The following is a 20,677-nucleotide window of genomic DNA, read 5'->3' as shown; positions in this document are numbered from 1 at the left end:
CTGTGGGCGGGTCACGGCCAGGGGTACGGGGGCGAGGTGCCAGTCTGCTGGCGCCAGTGGTCGGCAGATCCATCACTTGTCATTGAATAGACCGATTTCCTCATCCACAGGGGGTCAAGCAAGGAGACAAATTTGTAAACTTTATAGAATTAGTTTATGACTCGGTTTAGAATATATTACTAGTATATTAGATGACATTTGCAAAGGTAGATTTTGTTCCAGTTCATCGCCCTCTGTAAACTGCAAACTTTCATTCGATAGATTATATTTGGTCCTACCCGTCGTCCGATCGCAAGTTGAGGGTATTTCTGGGGCAATGGTGCATCTTTCGTCAGATCAAGGAACTTTTTCATCTGATGAAAGCTCCTTGGTTAGATCTTGTTACGGAAAAGTCTTTCTTTACGTCGGCGGTTGGTTGTGTGAGTGATGTTATATGGCCCTTCTTGCTTCTGTCATAGCCTGCTTGAAAATCTACAACATCAAAATCGCACGACGTTCTACGACGAATGTGTACCACAACAAAGGGAATTGGTTTTTAAAAAAAGATATCCATCCATACTTCAGGAAACCATAGGCGTAACACATTTGGTGGTTCATTCGAAGGTCACAGTAAAACAATAATACGTCATAATGGCGACATTGTCCGACAACACTGTTCCCGATCGGTTCTGACCAGGGAGTCCACATGACAATGACATTTGTTTTGGTTTGGGCGCCGGCGGGGCTGGCATGTCTACCGTCTGATGTCTAACAAAAACTTTAAAAGATTCTCTCTATAACCTGTACTGGCTCAGATTTCTGACCAGTCCTTTTGACGATCGAAAATCAATTTCTGCATTTTTATTTGGCAGCGGTCCCGGGCACATACGTCGTACGATCGTGCGATGTATCTTGGGATAGCTTTCATTTATCTGTTCTTTAATATCTCGCTTGTCCTTCGTTCCTTGTTAAAAAGTACTCTCAGAACAGAGGAGAGACTTGTTTTGGCGTTTTTTTAATGCGTTTTAATACTTTTGTCAGCTTTTCTACTTTTTTCAGCCTTTCTTTAGGTAGTATACCCGGTGTTTGGAGATAACTTGTTAATCTCTATAAAGGAACTTTTGAAGAACATTTAGAAGGTCAAACGGTAGCGAGATCGCACACCTTCATAAAATTGATAGAACAAGATAGAGTCAGCATTTATATTCGGAGTCACATAATATTTCATTGCCTGTAGACTCTGTATAGCCTCTAGCTTCTACCAGGCTTCGGGAGACGGCTGAAAAGGGTAGGAATCGGTCAAATAGAGAGGCATTTGGTCCGTTAGAGAGTACTAGTACATTTTGCCGCACCCGAATGTAGTCTCTAGGGGACCAACTCCCTCGGCATGTTATCTCTCAATTTGACCGATTTCTACTCTTTCTAGCCGTTTCGTGAAGCCCGGTAGAGGCTATAGACAGATATTATACATGCCAGAGGAGTTGGTACGGTAAGCCTATAAAGGAGTATATTTTCTGCCTCCAGAACTCTTTACGTCAGTTTATGCTACTTGTAATTAGCCTCCGGAGAACCTTCATAAATAAGTCTTTGTACAATGTACTTGTATATAATTGAAACGACAAAGTCCGATGTCGCTAGCCCCGCCGGCGCCACAAGAACAACACAACCATTGTCACCTGGCGGTGTGAACCGCAGAACAATTTACTGACAAGCGTCGATAAACAATGGGTGTAATTATAGCATATTGTTCGACTATGTGAATTTCACAATTAGGACGCCAGGAGAACTGATTGACAGGGACATTGATGAGTCTTCTTGTGGGTAGTTTGGATCCTTTTGTTTTCATGATAGACAAGAACAACTACTAGTACTAGAACAATGTAACTAGTTCACAGATCCAGGGCAAGTGAAGACTTGTTACGGCTCAAGCCTCGACAAAGACGTTATACTTACAATGTCTTAGATCCACGCAACCCAAAAATGACGTCATGCTTATTAGTTAACGTCCATGCTTATTAGTTAACGTCCTTGTATGTAAGTTAACGCGTTTCTTTTCAAATAATTTAGAAATCATTTCATACCAAGAAAACCTGGCCAGTAGGTAAAAAAAAAGAATCGAGTGAATTCGATGCCGGGAAGCTAACGGGGTTTAAAGATTAAATTAATCAACAGATGTTACCAGCCGTGTCAGAGATGACCGTAAACCTCTTGACGGACGTGAGAAGTGAGGATTTTGTAAAGATTTCCCTGATTTGATCTCGCTGTACCAGCACTCGAGATGGTCTCTGACCACACTTGGAGGTCCTTCAGTCAGGGACTAATTGGGATTATGTATTATGTCAATTGACAACAGCGTGGGAGATTAGCTCGTCTGTGTAAGCACGAGGCAGCGCAGGGAGCGATCAAAGGCCTCCTGGGCGATGGCAGAGGGCAGAAAATCCAGCAAATCTCTGGAGAAAGCCGCGTGGTACATGCACTCTGGTGTGAAGTACTGCCATCATTAACATTACCATGTCAACTCGTGGGAAAGAAGAGGAAAACACACGAGTCAACGCGCGTTTTATGACATTTGAAATAACTTCTTTATAATTTTGCCTTCTTCAAGTTTGAAACATGCGCAGCACCGAGGGTTATTCACTAGATTAGTAGGTCTTTCTACGATTTCGACGTTGATGCATTTTCAGGAAGGCTGTGACAGAACCAAGGGCATTCAGAAAAGACTGCATTTTCGACAATGACAATGACAGCTGAATTTTGTTTGATACATGCACGGCTATCCCAAGATAGCCCCAGGACGGCGTATGTGTCCGGGACCGATGCTAAATAAAGATGCAGAAATTATATATTCGATTGTTAAAAAGTATGGTCAGAGTTTTTCTACCACCACCATGGTTAAAGAGAGAATCTTTCAACTATCAATATTAGTTCTTTTAGAAATGATGACTGCTCGCTGATCAGACGGTAGACATGCCAGCCCCGCCGGCGCCCAAACCAAAACAAATGTCATTGTCATGTGGACTCCCTGGTCAGAACCGATCGGGAACAGTGTTGCCGGACAATGTCATCATTATGACGTATTGTTTTAGCGTGAAAAACTCGCAGCTTCTCCGGTGGAGGTGTTGTGATTGGGGTCGAAAGAGCTGAAAAAGACACCCAGCGTCATCAGAGGGCAGACGTCGCTAGCCCCGCTGGCGCCTGAAGCAAAACAAGGTCATTGTCATTCATGACTCCCACAGAGATCAGAACACTGGTATCTAGTCAGTTCCTTTCACACGGACCTGAAGAAACAATACAGCCATTGTAGCCTTGTAATGATCTTCATTGTAGATCTACGCTCTTACATGTACAAAGTAAGTGATGTACAGATGCATGGCGGTACAGCAGTTAACAGTGATATGAAAAATGTGTTACGAGTATAGATCTATCCGATGACAATTATGTGGGTTTGTAATCAATTATAACGTTATATCGGGACCAGAGATGTTCATGATTTGAGTGAACTGGGCGATTTTAACTTCCTTGGGTAAACCAAGCGCATGTGCGTAACGGTTGTGTCATTCGTTGTGAGATCGCAAATTAATGGCAGTTTTGTGTAGTCGGGCATGTGTAGTACAAAATATAGCTGTATTGTTGGCCTCTACTAGGCTTCGGGAGGCGGTTGTAAAGAGTAGAAATTGGCCAAATAGAGAGATAGCATGGCAAGGGAGTTGGTCTGCTGGAGAGAACAGTTTGCCGCTCCCGCAGACCAACTCCATTGGCATGTTATCTCTCTGTTTGGCCAATTTCTACTCTTTACAACCGCCTCCCGAAGCCTAGAGGCTAGTCTTGTTACGGATCGCGGAAATGGCTACTAGTATCTCAGATCCTTGTCGGCGGTTTGTTCTGTCAGATCGTACGGTAACGACATACAAATGATACGGCGAACGTGAACGCGCCGTGAGAAAACGCGGTGCTGGCGCCTGAACAAAAACAAAGTCATTGTCATTCATGACCCCCACCTAGCCTCAGCACATTTCACACGACATCGGCAGAAACAATACAATCATTACGGCTTAGCACGTTCAAACAAGGTGCGAGTGATACCTGTTTGCTCATACTTTACATCTTGTAAAATGTCCTTGTTCGCATGAAGTCTTTTCAATTTTTCAACCAAAGGAATCCCCAGTTTGCACAGGAGTGATTGTAATTTTGTCCTTCAAACTTATGAACGGATATACAAGCAATAAGAATAAAGATTTTCCTTTTTTAATAAAGCGACACGTTTCCGGCCCCCACCAAATCTACTCTGTTTGTGTACAATTGAACCTCATTGTACGTTGATGAAGGTTAGACATCCAGGTTACTCAAGCAACTGGATAGGCTTTGAAAAGTGTTCGACTTTTCAAGTAGCATCCACTACTATCAAGCACCCCACCGGTTTATTTCCGACCCTACAAACACTCCAAGACGAGTATTTCCGTCTAAAACCAACACTCTCCCGCCCGCCACACAAACAGATCGCTGCCCGCTACACAATAGAGAAGTCCAACAACTCTGTTTACCGACTTCTCACCACCTCCAATGGGACAACAATGGTGAACAAGGTGTGAAGAACGGGAGGATTTCCCAATTAGAGACAATTGTTGGCTCTTTTTACCTGGAGGTGATATTTGTCCACTGGCGACAGCAGTCTTGCACTTGCGCTTTGTTGACTATTGACATGTAAACAGCGCTAATTAGTGCACGTACAACATATGTCAGGGTGGAAACAAGGAGGTTGATTCACTGACCACTGAGAAGAAATATAACATGAAAGGTATCTTACAATTGTTATACGCGGAAAATATACCGCAACGGAATATTCAGTCAGTACCTTGGACAGACACTGTTTGTACATATCTGCAGTTCTTACATTTCTCGATAGGTGTCCCAAAGACATTGCTAGTAGTAGTACTGGGAAATAAGTTGGAACGCAATGGTCGAGGGATTTCTCTGATTTTTTCGATGCGTGATTCTCACGGTCAATGTAGTTGACGCATGAAGACGTCTATTATTCCATACGTCATCAAAGCCCAGACCTCGCTAGCCCCGCTGGCGCCTGAAGCAAAACAAAGTCATTGTCATTCATGACTCCCACAGAGATCCCAACACTGGTAACAGTTCACCGCGTTTCACAGGAAATCGATAGAAAATACAATTATTACAGGTCGTTATATCGTTCCCAGGATCAGCGTGATTGAAACAAGATATCTGGGTATCTCTCTAGCATGGATGGCAGACTGTTTCGAATGACCTGCATAAGCCAGCTACATGACTTCAGGGCTGACATGCCCCAGAGGAAATCTTTATATGCCACAGACTCGTGTTTTTCACGCCTGGGCTAAAACTTTTTAAATGCGACTGGAGTACAAAGGGAAGACAATACATCGTTTGCGAAAAATGGTTTTATTTTGAAATAGAAACTCTACAAGTTACAGGCTAACACTAGCAATTCTTTTCAGAGCAATGTCCTTGGTGCAGACTAAACACTCCTAAGCAAGTTTTCTACAAGTTTACAACATCTAATCACACAACACACCGGTTTATTTCCAACTCTACAAACACTCCAAGACGAGTATTTCCGTCTAAAACCAACACTCTCCCGCCCGCCACACAAACAGATCGCTGCCCGCTACACAATAGAGAAGTCCAACAACTCTGTTTACCGACTTCTCACCAACTCCAATGGGACAACAATGGTGAACAAGGTGTGAAGAACGGGAGGATTTCCCAATTAGAGACAATTGTTGGCTCTTTTTACCTGGAGGTGATATTTGTCCACTGGCGACAGCAGTCTTGCACTTGTCGAATGACCAATTAGACGAAGGACGTGACATTATGTGCTATTATTTGAGACTCATACACGAAGGGAAAATGCAAGAAAGACACGGATACTACTGTAGTACATGTGTCAAAGTAACTATGACGGACGCCCTCCGTATACTAGTAACTTAAAGAGATAGAGATGCCTAGTAGATCTACATGTAGTAGTACATGTATCTGTTTCATTTCATAGCGTCATGTATTAAAGTAGAGTAAAACATTGGTCACTTCCATACTGTTTATCATGTGAAACAGATGGACTATTGACAAATCGTCGACGAAGGACATCCAGGTAGAACATTACGTAAGACAAGATTAAATCAAGCCATTTGATATACAAAATGTAGCACATGTATATCCTATATGTCATTCTTCAGAGGATGTTCAGAGGAGTTAACTGTCTGTGTCAATGGCCGATGGATCTCTGTGGGAGTCATGAATGACAATGACGTTGTTTTGCTTCAGGCGCCAGCGGGGCTAGCGACATGTTCTGTGGTAACGGAGACATCTCACTGCTCAAAAAGTCCCCGAAACTCCGGGTCTTCACGGTCAAACAATACATCGTAAATAAAACAATACGTCGTAATGACGACATTGTCCGACAACACTGCTCCCGATTGGTTCTGGCCAGGGAGTCCAAATGACAATGACGTTTGTTTTGGTTTGGGCGCCAGTAGGACTGACAAGACTTATGAAGTCCTTGGATCGAGCAAGGAGCTTTAAATTCATATTACTAGTACTAGTATATAGAGGCACTGTCGACGTCATAGCAGAGGTTAGGTCTGCATGCTTTCTGACTTTTTGCCTGTAACATTTTCAGAAAAGCCGACGACAATAGAAAGCCGGACAAAGCGTATAAAAAGCTAAGAAAATAGGTCAGAAAACCTCTACTTGAAGAGGATGTAATGATCAAGGAACTAATCGGCAGCACATTCATAGTCCGCTATCCCGGGTCAAAATAGACCATCCGCTCGGTTCAACCAAGGACATTTGTTCAACCAAGGACATTTGTTCAACCAAGGACGTCCTTCGTTTAGCAGAGTCATCCTACGGCCGACTGAAGTACTGCAACACTCAACTCGTACACCGTTCGTTGCACATTATGATGCGTGTTACGTGACAAGCAGTGAAAGTGATATGTCTATTTCTAAAGTGAATGTTTATTTTTGTATGCGAACATGTATTAATATTGGTGGGACTGCTTTTATTTTTCTATTTCTAAAGCCGAATGTTTATTTTTGTATGCGTACAAGTATTGGTGTGACTGCTGTAGATTTAATGGCATATTGCTATCATTATCATTATTAACGTTATATTACTCAAGGACATAACGTTATTGTCATCAGAGCTTACAGCAAAACTCAAGCAGTCACACTGAGCAAAAGGAACAAGTCAAAAAGTATTGTTAACACACACAAGATCTGTACATAGTTTCACTGTCTCTTACCATACTGGCAGTCTACTGTGACAAGAATCGCGGTGAAACATTTTTACAATAGAACAATAGCAACACACTTTGCAATATCACAATGACATTCAGTGGTAAAAAAATACTATTCCGTATCTCTGTAGATGTATATGGGAGGATATGTGCTATTTGGTAGAAAGACTGCAAATATCACTGTTTGGCAATCATCAGTGTTGAGAAATGTCACATTTGCATCTATATTAGAAAGTTGTTTCTCCAGTCCAAACTATACATCAAATCAAGTCCTTGATCAAATGTACAAACATTTATAAAAGCATTTGAGGCACTATACCTACAAAATTTGCTATTTTACCCAATATCTTACATGTTACGTGTCTTGTCTCCTACTGTTCAGGCATATTTTGTTCAGAAGCAAAGAGTAACCTGCTTGTATAGTCCTGGCACAAGAGTATAAATACTACAGTTACTGTATAAGTACAACTATTGCACATTTTTCTTTTTCTTACTCACATGCAACAAATACTAGTATGCAGACAATGCACATGCCTGCACAGCTATATACATGTAAAAGAAAAAGCAAGACCAGTAAACCCATTTCCACAATATACAGTAATTTTAAAATGTTGCTTTTTTTAACTGTAAAAAGTCCTCATGCTATCTGAAAGCAATTCTTTTATTTAGAATTCTCAGATTTTCTTTTGAAGAGTGCAGTCAGATGAAATACAAACTGATATATGGTCCCCTATACATATGAGTATTTAGTAATCTATGGCCAAAACATGTTTTTCTCAAGCAACACATTCTATAGATTCCTTGAAGAAAGCAACATGTGTAGAAGAGGTGTGATGATAGACAGATGACAGACATGTCAGGTCCATGTTGCTGGCAGGTCCTATGTAGGAGGGAAGACCATGTGGAAGGTGGCGTACACTGGGCACCTCAGGTTGGACAGAGTAAAGGGCTGCAGGGAACAAACAACAGAACAATCTCCTTTAGAATATTTGGATGTTTATAGATGATAGTACATTGAACTGTAATGGCTTCCATGAGAGTTCATATAGATATATCTTGTAATTGCTATAAAGCTAAGTCCTATTCCTCCTTCGTTTAGTGTACAAAGTGACCATGCCTCTGAACCAAAAAAGTCATAAGTTTGAAACCCAGCTGTTGTTGCTCATGCAACATGCTCACTACTGGGAAGGGTTACAGTCCTTTACTACGTGTAGGACAGGACATTAAGCCGTGGTCCACTGTTCATTGAACATTTTGTATTCGCCAAAAAAGAGCAAGTGTAATTCCCCTAGAACAATGAACCTGTAAAATATTTAATAGGTGTTTGTCACAACCAGTGGAAAAGTAGCTCAACTACTAGTATTCATCAAGTTCGTTTGAGCAAGAAGCTGTATAATGTCCTTGGTAAGGCTTGGTTCAAGATCACTTTCACTGCCCTCATCATGGTCCAGAAATGACTTACTTTGCTCCGCGAAGTTTTCCCATCCAGCCCGAAGCCATGTGCCTGCACCCCCGTCGACCAGCATTGGTACTGCCCATCCAGGAAGCACTGCACCTTGATGTCGTAGCGTACGTCTCGGTCCTGCCGCAGGGAGAAGGTGTGGCGCTCGCAGGCACGGAACGACAGCACAGGGTCACTCGGCTTCAGTCTCTGTAGGACACAAGGGACAGCTTCATGTAACAACTCATGCAGGCACAGACGTTTTAATTCTACATAATGCGTTGTAGCCACTTGGAATTTATTGTAAGGCCATGTTGATTTGATTATATGGATGACATCCGCGCGCGCATGAATTTTCGGCTGTTTCCAAAAAAAAAAAGTTTCCAATCATACTGTAAATCGTACAAAACAGTTGCAATATGAGCAAATATATACTATAAGTTACAAAAAAAATTAACAAAAACTATACCAATGTCGTAGAATGCCAAAATCAAACGAAAAAAGACGAAATTGTAAAGAAATGAACTTGAAGACTAGATTATTCGCCAAACCATATTCTGTGCCATTTGCTCAACCCTCATGACCACGTAGATTTCATAATGAAAAGAACTTTTTTTTTTGCAAAACTTTTTTTTTATTCGCACGCGCGCATCAGTTTTGGGGCTCCCGGAGGATGTCATCCATATAATCAAATCAACATGGCCTAAAGCATAATCAAGAGGTTTTCTGAATTCAGCGTAATACATGTACGTAGTAGCCAGCTCTCAAAAATCTCAAACTAACACAGATGAACTTCGGAATCCATAATCTAAGATAATGTTATTGAAGGTTCATACAAGAATGTTTTATACTAGTAGTTATAGACATTATAAAGTAAGTACTCTAGTATTGCTGTCACCTGTATGTAGAAGGTGTATGTCCCCTCCGCATCCAGCCTGACTGCCTTCAGCTCAAAGTGGAAACCGTGGATGGACATCACTTCACAGTAGAAGGGCAGGTCCTACAACAGCCACATGAGGGAACCATCCATGACAAATGGAAACAATTTCTTGCATCTTCTGTATACACGAGTTTAAAACACAAACATTCAAAATACTAGTAATACAGTACAGTAATCTACCTAAAATGTTTTAAACCTGAATATTGTTCAGAATAAGACTGAGGTGAATCACAACTTGAATATATTTTACATTGATTCCAATGGATCAATCTTGATAAAGTAAGAAATTGAACTGATTTGCACACTTAACTTTGACCAACTAGTGAAGTTTCAAAAAGGATCCAAACTTTTTCAAAGCAAAACCTGACCTGCTCCATGATGAAGCCAGCCCTGACAGAACCACTGTAGAAGTTGTACTGCAGCAGTCTCATATCGCCCCCTGCCTGAAGCTAGTGGAACAGCAGGAGTACTGGTGAGTTCAACACACTCAAACACACTCTCATTGGTCGAACATCTAATTGCCATGCTATCATTGGTTGAACAGATAATTGGGATGGACAGTCAGGATTGGTCTATTGAAAGGAACAGTTACCCACATTATAGAAGCTGTATAGAACTGTGACTTACTGAGTGATAATGTTGTGTGAGGACCCGGAGAAGCCACTGGTACGGCAGGATGTTCATCTGTTGGATGTCATCCAGATGTGATGCTGGAGAAGGGGGCACAAACATACTATTAGGTTAGCTTGCATTATTTCAAACTCTATACATTGTATTTACTTCCGGGTATAGAATTGCTGTTGAAAGCTCCTTGGTTTATGGGTGGCTGAGATGTGGGTTTGTATTGCTGTTTGTCCTAATAACTTTGGTTGTATGGTGAGTGGGAGGTGATTTTGACAGCCGATTGGAAGGTGACTCCCATCCAGCATGTGCTGGATGGGAGTAACTGGGCATTATATGGAGGAATTCAGGAAGTGCCGTAATACCTGATTAGATTACATCATGCAATCCCCTCCGCAGTCTAGTACATACATTCACAAAAACCTGGAAGTATGAACTCTCTGGTTTGTTGTTTTCTTTTGGAAATACTGTAATTGCAAAAGGATTGTGCTACATAGATTTTATCTCAAGATTCCCTTGCACTATTGTGTACCCAACTACACATTAAAAAAAGTTATAAGAACATACTGTCTGTGATGCCGTGGAGCTTCAGTGACAGAAACAGTCCACTGTACACCTGCCCTTCCTCACGCTCCAGAAACGCGCTGTGCTTCGGGAGACTGGGGAGAAAAGAAATTGTTACATGATTTTGCAATATGATAAGTGCCAGTATTAACCCTGGTGGTTGTTCATCACTTTGTGTTTGTACCGAATTTGGATTGCTTATGCAGTGTATAAAACTTAATGCTTGCAGGCTCTAAAGTGTTCACCTTGAAGTGCAGAAAATGATTCTTCATGTATCCACACATTTAAACTGCTTTGTCCACAAAACCATACTGCAGGTGTGTTAACTGCTGCATGAGTAGTTGGCAATTTTGCAAACCTGTTGAAGTATGTGATGATGCTGGAGTGGGAGGGCATGAGCTGCAGCTCAGGATGTCTCCTCAGGAAGATCCAGTTACACAGGGCCTTGTACAGGGAGTACTCGTCATACGTAAACAGCCTGTGGGGAAATAGGAGCACAATGCTTAAAACAATGATTTTGCATCCTTTTGGTACCAATGTTGTGTTGGTCACAAGATGAGACAACAAGGAAATGGTTGAAATAAACATCAAATAAATACAGAGAGAAAGGGTCCAAAATTTACTGAATCATCCTGGTTATCTGTTTAGGCCCCCTAGCTGTTAATTCTAAAATTGCAGGGGCATTTTTGTTAATTTGGCAGTCATCAGCTACATGACTTTAAGATCAGTAAGTACTACGGTATGCCAATGCTTCATACTTTTACAAATGAGAACAGCTCCCTCCAAGGTCATGGTCCAAGGTTCAAGGTTAAGGTCACTCACCGTGTGGACTTGAGGAGTTTGGTCATGACCTCCATGGGCAGCTCTCGCAGGTGGATCTGTAGGGACAGCTGTGGGACCAGGTTCAGCTCCAGCCAACGCTCGCAGGTGGTGATCACTGACGACTGTTCGTACTGGGACAAACACAGGGAAGACCAACATTCTCAACAAGAAATCAGAGACTTTCCAGAAGTATGCAATTACAAAGGTACAGAAAAAAGTGCAAGAAATTTTTGATAACTAAGGTATAGGGTTGAAAGTCCAAGGAAAGTTAGGATCACTGTTGACTGTGTTACCTGTATGGCTGCCTTCATGTAAGTACAGACGTTGCTGGCTTTCACGGTGTCAATCATGATTTGGGAGCACCTAGAAAAATGATTATGACCAATTTTAGTGAGGAAACACTATAACAGCCTGAGGGTAGGAACAGTTTTGATAACCTTGCAAATCAGCCAACTTTGATCACAAGCACATCATTCATCAAAATGTTTTTCTGTATGAAATCTGTTGAAGACGACAGTTCAGCACCAAGGACAGCACATGTACACCATATGTAACCTATGATGTCCACCAACACAAATCTAATCATTAAAATTGGCTTCTTCTGCGTTATTCAGCTTGTGAAGTTAATGATTCTATTACGGACAATTTTGAAAAAGCAGAAAGTTTTTATTTTCTCCTCTGATGTGCACATGTATACTGATACTGACCCGTTCAGCAGCCCAGGACACTGCATGTGAGAGGCGGCTGCCATGACACCTGCCACATCTTCCTCATCCACACGAGCGTCGTCATGGTAAAGGTTGCCAAGGGCAATGGCCAGTGCTAGGAAGAAAGGGTAACAGTACATTAACCCTTATTAAACAAAATACATGTGGCATGAATTGTTATTGTCATGTAACATACTAGTGGAATACTGAATTCGAATATGTCTATGTAGGTTAGACACCCCACCAGAAAAGAATACCACCTCAGGTCTTACCTTCCTTTGTGACGTTGGCATCTTTAATTTTGAGTTTTATGGCGGTGACATTCCTGGTTCGCTGGACAGAAGTGTGGGCAGGGTCCCTAAGGCCTTTCCTGGGTCCATCAGATATCGTCACAGTGTTCAGTCTCTGGCTGATTTCCTATTAATCACAAATATTGTAGATAGTTTGATATGAGGTATATTTGATTTTTACTATTATTTGTGTTCTTTTCTGAAGTTGCTCGCACACTAATAGTCACACTTACTATCAAGGGAAGAAGATAGAAAGCTGTCTCTGTGCTGACCTGGTATTCATTACTGTAGATGTCGCTGTCCCTGATGTACTTGTCCAGTGTCTCTGCTGTCCTGTCCCTGTAGAAGTGCTGCTGTTTGGGGTTTTCAGCCTTGTACAGCAGCTCGGACAGCACCTTGGACTTCTGCAGGAATGGCTTGTGGAGCTCCCAGCTGGTTCCCAGGCAGTGGTGAACCACATCTGACACCAGACACATATACTGCACATTACTACTGGTACTAGAAATTTGGTCATTGTCAAAGAGACTTCATTTTGTGGTGGAAGAGGAAAGGAGGCTTTTGCTGTGTTTGCAGTTTGTTGTTGAAACAGTTTTTAGTACAGTAGCAATACATTGGAGTTTTCTCAATAACAGCAAACATAAAACCAATGCAAACATTTCAAGATAAATACATGTATAAGATAACCAGCCAGCTGCCAGCTGCCATGCTCATTCTTATGGTTTGAACTAAAGAACTCAAAGGATGAAAGCTTTCTGTTAACAAAATTCAATAAATATTATAGTTGAAATACTATTTTACAAATGCTGAACACTGAAGGAAAGTGTTGCTGACAAACCTGGCCCTGCCACATCAAAGATATGTTTGGAGTGGTAGTGGAAGACTTGTGCTGGGGTCGGGTGGTGGGGCGTCAGCGGTTTGTGGATGGCAAGGCGAGGGCTGGAATATAAACACGTCAGCAATCAGACAAGAAATAAGAGATTTCAGATTTCTGGGAAGTATTTTGGGTTTTCGTGCCCTTCAAGTTCACCCCATTTCCAGCATCTGACTTTTTGACCTTTCATTCTGCCCATCAATCTTCTCCCACCCATGTGCTGTCAACCTACTTTGTCTGGACAAATAGACATGCAAACATACAGCTCAGCCACCCAAAACAATACTTCCATACCCAGAAGTAACAAATCAAATGTTTGTATGCATTCGGACGGACTACAGTTCAGCACCAAGGACAGCAACAAACACCATAATGTACCAATCATGTTTGTACCCAGAAGTAACCAAACACAAGTATGTGGCAAACTTGTTAATGATGCAAAATGATTTGTCAACCAGAATGTGTTCATTACCTCTTTCAACATTATTAAGAAATGGACATTGTCTGTCCATTTCCATTGTCCAAAGGAGAATCAAAATGTAGTGTATAAAGATGCTTATCAGTAGTAATATGTATCTTCAAGGTTCTGCCTTCTCTCTCTGACTAGAAAAAAATCAAACTAAGGACTGAGTTTAGGAGTTTCTGACCTGCCCAGCTGAGCGGGAGCTGTCCTGGGCGGGGATGGGATGGACGGGGAGGAGCTGCGGCTCATGGCAGCTTTCATCAGTAACCGTGGCGACGAGAATGGCCGACTCTCCACCGTATGGAATTTGTACACTTTCTCGGGGTCGCGGTTTACTGACGTGCACGCACTCTCTCCTGTATAGGAAGGCAATTCTTGTCAACAATGCTAATCAATGTCTTGATGTGTAAATGGCAGCACAGTTACGCCACCTAGCAACATGTCATGGTACTGCAGGATGTCCTTCAGCTTTATCCAAAAATTCCAGTATAAAAATTTTCTTCATCAGTTGCATTATATCAACCCTAAAGGAGGTATTGATACATTGATATCATATCTTATTAGCACATATTGTTATGCTAAAGAAATCTTACTAAGTTTTGAGACTGACGTATAAAAAGTGGAGTTTTCCCTCACCAGTGACAATGCTGCGTACACTGTCGCTCCAGGCGGGCACCTTGATGGCTTTCACGGCTTGCGACGTGCCCAGTAAGTCACTCCCCAGACTCTGCGGCAGACGCCACCGGTTCGTGCTCCCCACTTGTTTCCGCACACGACATCTCACCGTCTCGGGGTGCTGAACGTCAGGGTTGACATCAAGAATTTATTGTGACTTGTTATGTGTTAGGCCAGTTGACAAAACTTTGTATTGTGTCAAAAGTATACACGTGGTAGTAAGGGCTGTTCAATCTGTTTTCAAAACAGTTTTATAGATTTACCTACTTTCCTACTAGAGTTTCCTACTCTGAAATCTGCTCTTTTTAGTCTCTCAGTATAGAAAATTGCTGCTTTTCCACTTTCTTTTCAAAATTGGTCCATCCACTTGATGTTGTATTAATGTGTTACCTCTGTTTACAGAACAACATTGCCATTTGAAATAACAGGTTGCACTCAGTATCAGAATTTGGGCCCGGGTGGTCCACTTTTTTACATTCCAAATACCTGACAAATGTAAAGATACATATCACCACGTAAACATAGCTAACCCCAAAGTTCAGAATGGTTTCTCTTCTTAAGCTTTGGGTAAGCAAAAATCCTTTGTGCTCAGAGTCAAGCTTGCCTTAAAGTAAACTCAAGAGATGAACCGATAAGGCAGAGAAGTTTTAAGAATTTACAGCTTTTTGTGGCATTCACACCCTGGCGTCAATGACAACGCAATCTTTTAACAGCCATGCCATGTTTGTTTACTTTTACCTGGCTAGGAAAGAACAACAAAGAGGCCATTTCAATATAGAAGGGGGTTCTTTTCTACTTTGTCAAGCACCATAGCCACTAAAAACAGTTTTGTGACTACTAACCAAACAGTGGTGGATATTTCACCAGAGGTGGGTTTCTGTGAGAGCTACTGTGTTACACTTCAAGTTGAAATACATGTACTATATATCTCTGTTGCAGTCTTCAATTTCATATTGCTAAATTGTGTATTGAATTTATCCATACTTTCATCATGCCTCTTTCTTATATAATATCATGAACTCATGGCTCTATGTTCTCCTTAACTTGTAAGCAAAGAATGAAAAAAACTCAAGTTTCAATAGAAAATGGAAAAAAATGGATTACATGTTTCACTAATTAACAACATGTTTAAGGTTACTCCTAACTTGATCTGATTCAACTTTTGTAGATTGGTTGTGAATTTTGTAATGCAAATGTGATACACTTGTTTTACTAACTTTAACTTTTTAAAGACTAGTAGGTAACCTCATTGACCAACTCCCAACCATGGTTTGGGAAGATTTGGACCGAGGCCGTGGTCGACTGTGTATGACTGAGGCCCATCGGCCCAATCTGTTCTTACAGCACACAGGTAAGACCAGGACTAATGAATGTTAAATATGCTTTGAGGTATCAACCATGACCAGCTCTTTTACGCTTCATGTTTGCAAACCATTTGATACAAAGTCAACTTGCCAAACGCTGGTAACTATGAACATGAGGTGAACAGCAAATATCAAGTCAGTGAATATAAAACAACAGCCCACAGACTTATTTGTGCTTACCGTAGTGTTTTTATCATTTTATAAAATGTAATAAAACGTAAGTTGTATCATGAAGTTTGTCGTGAACTTCTTTTAAACTTTAACTGTTACTCATGAGGCATGACCGGCTTTGCCTAGTTTCACCCTCAAGCGTCGCCACAAAAGGAGTCCCTTTGAAATCATACGAACCTTAGCTTGTAAACACCTGAGATCGTAAGTCACACCTGACTCTGCATACAGCTGCAGATGGTTTCTTAGTGCAGGCCAGCATCTAATATGCCACCTGATACAGTAGTTACCATGGGGATGAAAGTTGACCCGCCCAAACAGTCAATGAATGGAGCATGTATCTATAGCTGTGTTGGGCTTTTGTTATGCCCAGAGGGACCTTTGAGCTTTGGCTTTCTCCTGAAGTTTTTGTTTTGAAAACAAACTTCTTGTGATACTTCCAAAAGCGGCTGTGAGATTTTGGTTGGCAGGGACGTTAAGTACAGTTAAACCACTTTCCTTTCCTTTCCCATTTGTGAAGATAAAAACAAATAGAGACCATGGAGTCAGTCCTTCAATCTTTCTGGGAAAAAAGTTGTGTGCCCAAACTAAGTCCTAAAGATGTTGGGGTCAGTAGGTTTATATAGCCTGAAGGGATCCAATAATGTTATATACTTTTTTAGACAGTTCAAAAATATTTCATCCAATTTACTCGTTAAAAATTTGCTTCTGTCAGTGCGTGAAATAATAATTTCAGAGGGTTGGAAATTCATGAGATGACTAATAACTGCCCCTCAAAAAGGCTAGGGTCATTAAGTTATCACTAGCATTGGTTGGGAAAGTGGGAGCGCAACATTTTTTGTAGGCCTTACCCGTGACATTTTATTGTTACACAGGTATTGTCTATGTTCGTTGTGGATGCCGTATAACCAATGGTGCTTACCCTCTCAGGCTGTCGTCCATCCACCACGATCCCCATCAGCGCTGTGATTGGTGCATTTCTAACTGCCCTGCACAAAGAAAAAAAGACAACATCAGAGTAGAACATGATCTTAACACAGAAGTTGCCCTGTACCACAAAGGTCTGTTGTGAATGAACAAAACAGTCTATTAAGAAGCTGTAGGGATCTTTTGGTACCTAATACAATTTGGTACCTAAATTATCTACTACTTATTTCCCCTACCTGATTCTATGATTTAGATTTGTTTTTATTATACATGTAGCTTCAATGCTCTTGCTGTGAAGACATTAAGCATTTTCCAATGCATCTCTGTGTCATGTATATTAACTGAAAACTTAAGAAGCAGCAGAAATGTAAAATGTTAAAACAATTACACAGCAATTTTTCTGCTACCAACTTACTAATAGAAATAATTTAATCCTGTGGGACATAGCTAATCAATTTGCCATTTACAAGTTGGATGGGAAGATTTGTACTTTCATCAGAAGTAGCATTAGCTAGAAAAGCCTTGCAAGCTCCAGCTAACAGGTATATTTACAGTTCTATTGTTAAAGATGTTACGATGAGTCAGGGAAGGTCCACATGTTATAGACATGGCTTGAAAAGAGCTGTTGCTGTTTCAATTGGTGTTGTTTGGTGATCAAATTCCGTGCCTACTAAAGGTTGTATTTAATGTCTGATTAACTTAACAGCACTCACAACAGAAGGGACGCAAATAATCAGACAGTTTGACATGAGACGGAGTGACTTCTGACAAAACGTCTCCACATAGAAAAGGAAGGGGGGACATTTATGGGTTCTGAAGATGACAACGATTGCACTTAGGCCTAGCAGCAGGAGGAAACAGCAGCCAATGCCAGCCATGTTTGCTGGTCACACAATAAAGTCAAATAGAGATAGAAACTCACAAAGATAAGGAAAACCAACAGAGTTCAGTACATCAAAGTGTTTTTCTTTTAAAGAGTCAAAGTTGAAATCACTACAAAAGGGTCATTCTTGTTGTCAGTGTTTCCTTGGTAACCCCATGAAAATTAATCACGTATGAAAACACCTGGTGATTGTACCTGTACCGAAAACATTTCTGGAGGTATGGACAATAAATAAGTTACTGGTATTATATTGAAATATTGAAGTAATAAAATCACAAAAGATAATTAAGACATTTTACTGTTGAATAGCAAAATATTGTCTGATTTCACCTGAAATGATTATGAATGAGAAGACATCTTTTAGTGCTCGTCCCATGTTTTTTATTGTTATTGCACATCCCATATGATAATGTGAATGGTCAATATTAGGCACTTAGGTTTGAAACCCAGTGTACACATTACAATTGAGCTCACTTCAGACTTCCTGTCTCTAGGGAACAGCATGATCTGAGAGAAACATTGCACCACCATGAATTCTCAACAACATTTTTACTTCATTCCCTTCCGCGGTTGTTGAGAAACTTAGTGCACGACTTCCCGTGGTTGCTAAGAAATGTAGAGATTTGTTTGTCTTTTGTTGCTGTCAGGTGGTTCTACTCTGTTTGATGACAAAATTGACTCCATATAGTCATTGTGTTACCATGGAGCACTAGTATAAATACTTGAGGCCACACCAAATAATTTTTATGGATGACATCCGATGTGAGAGCGTGAAAAAAAGTAAGGGCTGAAAGGAACAAGATGCCTAGATTTGAAAAATACTAAGGGACGACAAATGTTAGGACACAAATTGAATGAGAGAACACGGTGTAACAACGAACATTTAGTCTTTCAAAAAACAGCAATAAATCAGTTGAACAGCAGTTGTCCTCCTGCCCTGTTTCTTTCCTTTCATCACATCTTCCAACTTTCCAACTCTTTGGTCATAGTTACATGAAGCAGAATTTCTTTTTTTTTCTAGGAGGAGGCCAAAATCAATGCGCATGTGGACGTCATCCATAAAAAGTCCCTGGTGTGGCCTAAAAAGCATCAAAAGTCTGAAGAGCCATGGAATTTCTCATCCAAGTGTTCTAGAACAACAAGAAAGTGCTTCTGTGCCAAAACTACCTCTCATTGCCCTTTTGTTTGAATTTTGCAATATTACCTTAACAAAATTCTAATCAGGTTTCCCAATACTTCTTTGAATTCCGCTGATATATTTGCAAAACGCAGTGAAGACCACGTTGAAGTACCAGGTCATAACAACGTATTAGAGTCGGTATTGAGAGCTGGGCCTTTATCTGTATGTCACAATGCCGTGAACAATGCGCCACTACAGATATCGAACGACCGCTTGTTTCGGGCCCAACCAGCGATCAATGCAGCAAATCCGACCCATGAAAAGTCCCCCAAGTCCTTTCTCAACAACTCTCAAAGATTATCTTTAATGACCCTTGCGTACTCTAGCACCGTTATAATAGCAGGACACGCTTAAGTTAAGGAACTGTTGAAACTGTGAATTGGTGTCTGAACTCTGCAATAATGATTGATAAGGAGAGAAAATTGCAAGTTAAAGTTCTAAACATTGCTCCGTCACATTGCTGACTTGAAACTGCAATATTCAGAAACACAAACGTGTACTGTTATAGATAACAGTTTACTTACTGTGGGTAGGACCTGGCGGCTGGTGGGGTCGGTCGGGGGGATAGCGGGGAAGTAGGAGTCGGGAGGAGTCCGGTTCAGCGGCAGTACAGGCCACTCTACTGTCGTCATCTTCAAAGCCGCACTGTCCCGTCTGTCCGCCGTTGGAAAATATCAGTAAACTGCAGTGGATCTCTGTTAAACGCTTGCAAACTGGTGGGACCGTTCTCCGCTTAATGAATGACAGCGGCCATGTTGGACAGGTGAGCGGATGGTTGCCAGCTGGGCCGCGTCACCAACCCGTTACAGCTCATCCGCGGGAACTATTTTATCCCAGAAAATTGTCGTGTTTGTGATATTTCTTCAATCATTCGCGGCAAAATATGAACTAAATGTCTCACATGAATATCTTGGATGGATACAAAGGTCAAAACGATTGTGACAGGAGCGCAAGGCAAGTATATATTATTCTCCGGCGGAGTGATACAAAGATGTTTACACAACTACCTGTTGCTAAGGTAAACTACCGGCAGGTGTGCGGCATTTGGCCGTATCAAGTGTTGTTATTGAAGTGACTTGGTGTTCTTTGCTAAGGGGGCTATTCGGGGACGTTTCTTTCGGGAGGAAAGCTCTTATCAAAATAAACTGCCTCCGCAGAAAAGCTCTATTAAAGCTGGAAAATAAATAAGCAGCTGCTTTTCCTGCGTGGTTAAGTTTGACCGTTATTTTTCACAACCAAAGTAACGATTCAGGTTTTTAAAACAACCATGGAATGCAGTTTAATCTGAAAAATATGTCAGATGACTTTGCTTAAAAGATGTCAGGTTGATAGCTATTCTTTTCTTTGTTAAGGCACTGTAATCCATTCTTTTGTGTGAGGATCTTCTTAATATTTTGCTGTAGCGATTCAGAATGGGTACCCTGCCGAGTGACAGTTGCCAATTCAAGCTCTTCAATAGGCGTTTCACTCAAACTGTTGGTTAAAAAAAAAGAAGTATCT

At 41.2% G+C, this 20,677-nt stretch overlaps 1 protein-coding gene across 1 annotated transcript; it reads right to left on the bottom strand.

The window, feature by feature from the left end:
• Positions 1-6,908: 6,908 nt before the first annotated feature.
• Positions 6,909-19,775, bottom strand: LOC109486816 (BTB/POZ domain-containing protein 16-like; the record flags this gene model as incomplete). The annotated part of the gene is made up of 17 exons (XM_019790719.1): positions 6,909-8,210; positions 8,724-8,912; positions 9,601-9,702; positions 10,011-10,091; positions 10,270-10,352; positions 10,831-10,922; positions 11,186-11,305; positions 11,650-11,780; positions 11,943-12,012; positions 12,357-12,471; positions 12,629-12,773; positions 12,919-13,106; positions 13,482-13,582; positions 14,165-14,336; positions 14,617-14,776; positions 17,110-17,176; positions 19,702-19,775. Coding segments are annotated over 17 exons (1,959 nt in total), but the record flags the coding sequence as incomplete, so codon positions are not given.
• Between the last annotated feature and the right edge of the window lie 902 nt (positions 19,776-20,677).

The sequence above is a fragment of the Branchiostoma belcheri genome, unplaced genomic scaffold (genome assembly GCF_001625305.1).
Source record: "Branchiostoma belcheri isolate BF01 breed outbred unplaced genomic scaffold, Haploidv18h27 scaffold83, whole genome shotgun sequence".
Taxonomy (NCBI): domain Eukaryota; kingdom Metazoa; phylum Chordata; class Leptocardii; order Amphioxiformes; family Branchiostomatidae; genus Branchiostoma; species Branchiostoma belcheri.
The sequence above is the reverse complement of the archived record's forward strand: the minus strand, read 5'-3'. Positions and strand labels throughout refer to the sequence as shown.